A 6,000-nucleotide genomic window follows, 5' to 3' on the forward strand; every position below is an offset into this window, starting at 1 on the left:
TTGTTGTTGGTTGGCATGTGTCGGTTTCAGTGTGATGTGGACTTTACCTTACAATGCAATCAAAAACACCCGATTTACCAAATCATTAGGGGAATTACAGTAGGAGAATATCCATCCATCCTATCCAGCTTTGTCCTAACTAATAAAAGGCAAAACAAAAAGACCCCAAAATAAAATAATAAAAATTAAATATAATAGGTAATAAATAAATCAAATATTTAGTTTGAAACATTTTTTATAATAAAATAAAATAAAATAAAAATAATAAATAAATATTTAATATGACAAAAAAATATATACAGTATATCACCTTTATGTTTCAAATATGATTAGCTGCTTAGAACAGTTTTTCAGAGCATTTGCATTTATCTGGTATGAACAATAGACTCTTATGGATTGTTATTATCATCTGTCACATCAGTGTGATTTCACAGCTGTGATGATTGTGATTATCAGGACTATGATTTGCAAACGCAGTTATAGGAAGACTGTCTGATCCCAGTTCAGAGGGGTTAGAGAGTTAAATAAATTAAAGAGAATCATAGAACCATAGGCAAGTTCTAGAAATAGCAGACTTTAAAAGTTTCGTTTTTATTAATCCACCATCTATTACGCAATGACCCGTTGCAGGTCTTGTAATATTCGTCAATTTAAGAGTATCTGGACTGGAAGACAAGCAGGTGCAGAAACTGCCATCGCACATTCGGAAGCTCGATGGGGTTTTAATCAAGAGCACTGCCGTTTCACATCTCTGATAAATGCATGAGAGAGAGAGAGAGAGAGAGAGAGAGAGAGAGAGAGAGAGAGAGAGAGAGAGAGAGAGAGAGAGAGAGAGAGAGGCTTCTGATAGGTGCATTAAAGAGCGCTGACCGCATTTAACAGCTAAATAAATGCTGATGATGATGGGAAAGATTTTAATGGCTCTGCTTCTGCTTCTCTTGTGTTTGAATGTCTCTGCATATTACCGTGTGTGTGTGTGTGTGTGTGTGTGTGTGTAGGGTTTAGAAATAACTCTGGCTAAAAACTAAATGCAAGTAAACACAGGATTTACCTTCAAATAAACTGCAACATAATGCATGGTTCAAGTTGTGTATAGTAACAAGTTTTGCTTAACAAAAAAACTATCAAAAAACCAATCCATGCCAATCACCAACATCAACATTTAAGGTACAATATTGAAATCTCTTTGTTACATGTGGCATTTCATCAGAAGACCGTCTAATATACGATGTTGTGAGTGACATAATATTAGGGCAAAACTGCTAAATAATTCCTTTACAAATGTCTTTTAAATATTGAATGTATATTATACTGTGGGCATGAAACCACAAGTGAAAATGCTATTTATAACTTTTGTAATTTGTAATACAAACTTTTCATTACGAATCAAAGTGGGGTCCAACATTTTTTATAAATAAATAAAACACCTGAGACTTGTGCAGAAAGGTGCTTTGCTCACCCATTATCACGTCCGGTTTCTGTAAATCCATTTTCCCAAAAGTTTATCGTGTGCACATTAATTTTCAGGGCTTGTTTCTGCAAATTTCACTTTAATGATGATCATATTCACCAGAATGATTTGAGAATGATCCAAAGAGCATCAATATCCTAAAATTTCCCCAAAATTCCCAAGTTTAAGCTAAATTTCTTAGTCTCAGATTTCAATGTGAGACTGTATATAAACAAAATTTAGCAGATCCACCTATAGTAGGTGAGGCAAAACATGAAATCATATCAATCCACGACACAACAGGCCTGTCATAACGACGGATAAACAAGACACTAGTGCTCTGACGGCCACTTGTGTGCAAATGTAACACAGAGAGAGAGATGATCACCGTGTGATATGCAACATGTTTCATGTCACGGTCTGGTCATCTCAGATGAGTCCTCCAACATTTATGAGCTCATGAATATGCATTAGTGTTACGCAGGTCTGCAGATCTGAATAAACATGAACATGTGATGTGTTCTGAACGGTGCTGACCGAGGATGAGGAGGATGTGATGAGGCACGACTGCAGATCCAGAAGCAGAGGAAACACACGAGGAGGTGGTTACTGATTTAGACACGGGTTTGAGCTCTGATCTCGGAGGCTCATCGAGAGACAGAGAGGGTTATATCACATATACTGTCACAGAGGAACCGAGAGATGATCCAGGCCAAGATGCGGCACTCAGACTCTGAGTCTCGGACACCTCCCATGATTCTTTGCAGAGACTCCACACAGCACTCACACACACTTTCCACCAGCATGGGTGCTGGAGTTGCTCAGTTTTGACATTACAGAAAGGCTGGAAACATTGACTCTGCACTTTCCCACCGAAACAAAATAAATGAAATAAAAATCAAATAAAATGTATTTCATAATAGTAATAAAAAAACATTTTAGCAAAAAGTATGATTAGCTAGTAGAATTGTTTTTAAGGGATAAGCATTTTCTATAAGTTTTTTTAAATAATATGTTTTAAAGTTGTAATGAAATGAAAGTAGTGACAGATCTTTTCTACACAATTTAAAATGTTTCAATTATTGTTTTTCATATATACATAATAAACATCTGTCACATATAATATATATATATATATATATTTTTTTATTTTTTTTGGGCAACAGCTACCCCATCCATTCTATTTTTCATGTCTAAAATAAAATTATTTCATACATGGGTAATAATAAATGTTTTTATTTTTTGTTATTTAGCTTGTCACTATATTTTAAGTAACTTCAGTTAGTAACCTCAATTTGCATCTTATCAACCCCTAGATGTTTTTTTAAGGGTACTGCCCACCCTTAAAAGTACACTTTCCTCTACACCTGACCTAATTGGTGCATATTAGTACCCTTATTAGTATGTACACTTAAAGTACTAATATATACACCATCTAGGGGTAGATAAGATGGAAATTGAGGTTACTAACTGAAGTAACTTAAAATGTAATTTTTTTACACATTTTTCTGACAGTATGTCATGTGTTAATTGACTGATCTGAATTTTATTTGCTATATATTTAAACAACTTTTGACTATAACATAAAACCAGCTTGTGATGCCATAAAAAAATATATTTAAATTACTTTAAATGTTGAAATATGTTCTCAAAACTAGTTTTCAGTGGAAAAGTGGAAATAAAATGTAATTTAAATAAAATCTTAGCTGTCTTTAGAGGATAGGCATTTTCTTGAAATGCTATTAAAAAAAAAAAAAATCAGTTTTAAAGTCACAATGAAACGGACGTAGCGACGTATCTTTTCTTCTGTATTGTGACAAACATGCGTGTGTAATGGATTACAGAAAAAGAAAATGTAGGGCGGGGACTCAATCTATGCATGTGTTGTTGATTGGATGTTGAGATGTGGGCGTGGCACTCAAAATAAGGCAGATGAACATGAGCTTGGGGGCGGAGTTTAATCTAACTAAATGATTGGAGAAGTCCTGCATACATCACCGGAGAGAAATCTGTCTTTTTCACCGGAAGGTCCAGTTATGACATTACGGGGACAAAAAATACATACATAAACATATGCATTGTTCTCAATAAGATATATAACACGCATTTATATCGATTTAAAAATGCAGCTCTAATGAAAACAGCAACACATGCCGCAACATTCTATCTAGTGCATCTCTACATACACCAACAATAATTAAACAGCACAAACGATGCAAGAACCTCTTCCTGCGTGAACGGCCTCTAACACTCCTGGTGTGGCACATTTCTCCTCCATTACAAATGCAAATACGAAACATGAACAGAGACCAGTCCTACATCCACCGCTGGAGACAAATAACCTCTGAGTGTGAATATATTTAAATCTCTGTATTCATAGAGAGGAAAGTGTTCTTACCCCACTGTAGAGGGGCCAGCTGCAGATGATCAAGGATGAGCTGGTTGAGGACGCCCTCCACACTGGCCTCCCCATCACGCTGAAGGGACGAGTGCACATTTGGTCAAGGGAAACATGCCTTATTATCATTAATGACATTGAAATGTGATGCAAATTTGATCAGAATGTCATATTCTTTACCCAACTAACCTTTATCATGTTTTTCCTGGAAGCATTCAGAACAATAATGCCACTCTATGTTTTCTGCATTAAATTAGCCAAGCAGTGTGCATGGAGAAGAAGAGAAGTATGTTGACGGAGGTGAAATATTTGCACACAGCGACACTAATGACGACGATGAGAACAAAAAGCTTATTACGTAACAGCAGTGATGCTATCAGAAGCCTCTAATGACTGCGAACTGTGTAATGATGCTGAGCGCTGCAGTGAGAGATGGCAACCTTCTCAAATGAACCATGTAAGTGTACACTGAGATCTGGAAGAGATGACGAGAGGAAGAGATTCCTAAAGCCGGATGTGGACAATAATAATAAAAACAATTTCATATTTTATCAAACAAAATTCCTTTCATTAACATTTGAGAATACTGACAAATATCGTTCAGGACATTTGTATTAAACTAATAGTGTACTTCATATGCAATATGTATTCTGTAAAGTAAGTACAGTGCACAGGCTTTAAATTTATCAGATATTTTGCCATGCTAAGTGTTTAGTATGCATAATATATAACCAGAGTATTATGTATGGAATATAGTGTCATAAAATGCAATGCAACGATTATTATCAGGCATTTACATAAAAAAATAAAGTCAGAGGGGAATGATAGGTGAATAACTCTGATGTAGAAGCGCCTAGCTCTGGTTGTAAGCCTAAACTTGATATTAACTGTAAACTCGTCCCGAAAACTTGTTTTGTTGATTGGAATGTTGTTCCAGGATCAACAAAGATGTTGATCCAGGAACATGTTGTACTGTTCTCAACTAGTGATTAATGAGCCAAAAATGGGCTGCAGGTCGATCCTGAAAAAACAATGCTGGATGCAACTAATCATATAATCCTGCATGAATAGCTGCATTTTAATGAGGTTTGCCACCCTATAATAGTAAAGAAAGCTAATCTTAAGGGCTGTGCGTCCAAATAAAGTCTAACAAAATGGAGAAATTAATGTCACAAATTAATTTGTCACTTGATAATACAATATTTGGACCACAGCTTAGTTTGCATATTATTTGGCTGATACAGTTCATGTTATTACTAATAACAATTATTACAATTTTAAGAACATTTCTGTTACATTGTATTATAACGAATTTTGGACTGTATTGGGTCACTAAATGATTAACAATGCACAATCAGAGACAGAAAGCCAAACCACCTGAGAACCACTGATATATAACATATCATTTCGCAAACTATTGTATTTAAATAAATAAAAAATAATGCAGTATAAACTGTAAAACTGAACACATTCAAATATTACTGAAAGTTAATTTAACGTAATAGAAAAAAAGTTATGTAAACTTAAGAGGTGATTATATTAAACTGCACTTAAAATTAATGAGTTGGAGCAATTTTTTTGTTTGTATAAATTAAATTGTTATTGTGTGTTTTTGCACATGATTAGTATACTGTAGGGAGAGATGTGTTAGTGTTGAATGTTCTGTTATGTATTCACAGGGGTTTCTGTTCTGCTATTGCTAACAAGCAGTTAATTGCAACAAAAAAATTATAAAATGATGTTTATCCAATCAAATTTTAAGTTAAGTAAGTTAGCTTAGTTAATCTTTAAACTAAATTGCAATTAAACTGCAGATAATCAGTTACAACTCAAGGATTAAGTTAATAAAACTTTATGTTTTGATTTTGTACTACACAAGCAAGTTTTTTGAGTTCTGCCAACTTATTTACTGCACAGTATGCTAGTTTTCCACTCAGAACAGCCGCTGACAGAGCCGTTCCCATTACCCAAGAGACAAAGCAGTGGAATGACACAAATGCCAGTGAGTGATCTCACATTTCAGTAATTATTGCCAAAACGACTATGAACACAACGACATTTGTCAGTATAATAGTGTGTTCACACATGGATATACAGTATTTGCACATTTATGGTTGGTTGACTGACATGATGGTAATCTCTGACCCGCGGG

At 34.8% G+C, this 6,000-nt stretch overlaps 1 protein-coding gene across 1 annotated transcript in view; it reads right to left on the bottom strand.

The window, feature by feature from the left end:
* trappc9 (trafficking protein particle complex subunit 9) overlaps positions 1-6,000 on the bottom strand; it is a 225,794-nt gene that overhangs the window by 73,328 nt on the left and 146,466 nt on the right. Inside the window, exon 21 of the mRNA XM_082186163.1 lies at positions 3,849-3,939. Coding sequence (XP_082042289.1) covers positions 3,849-3,939 — 91 coding nt within the window. The remainder of the gene's footprint in view (positions 1-3,848; positions 3,940-6,000) is intronic.

Source organism: Leuciscus leuciscus, assembly GCF_965113295.1.
Source record: "Leuciscus leuciscus genome assembly, chromosome: 12".
NCBI lineage: Eukaryota > Metazoa > Chordata > Actinopteri > Cypriniformes > Leuciscidae > Leuciscus > Leuciscus leuciscus.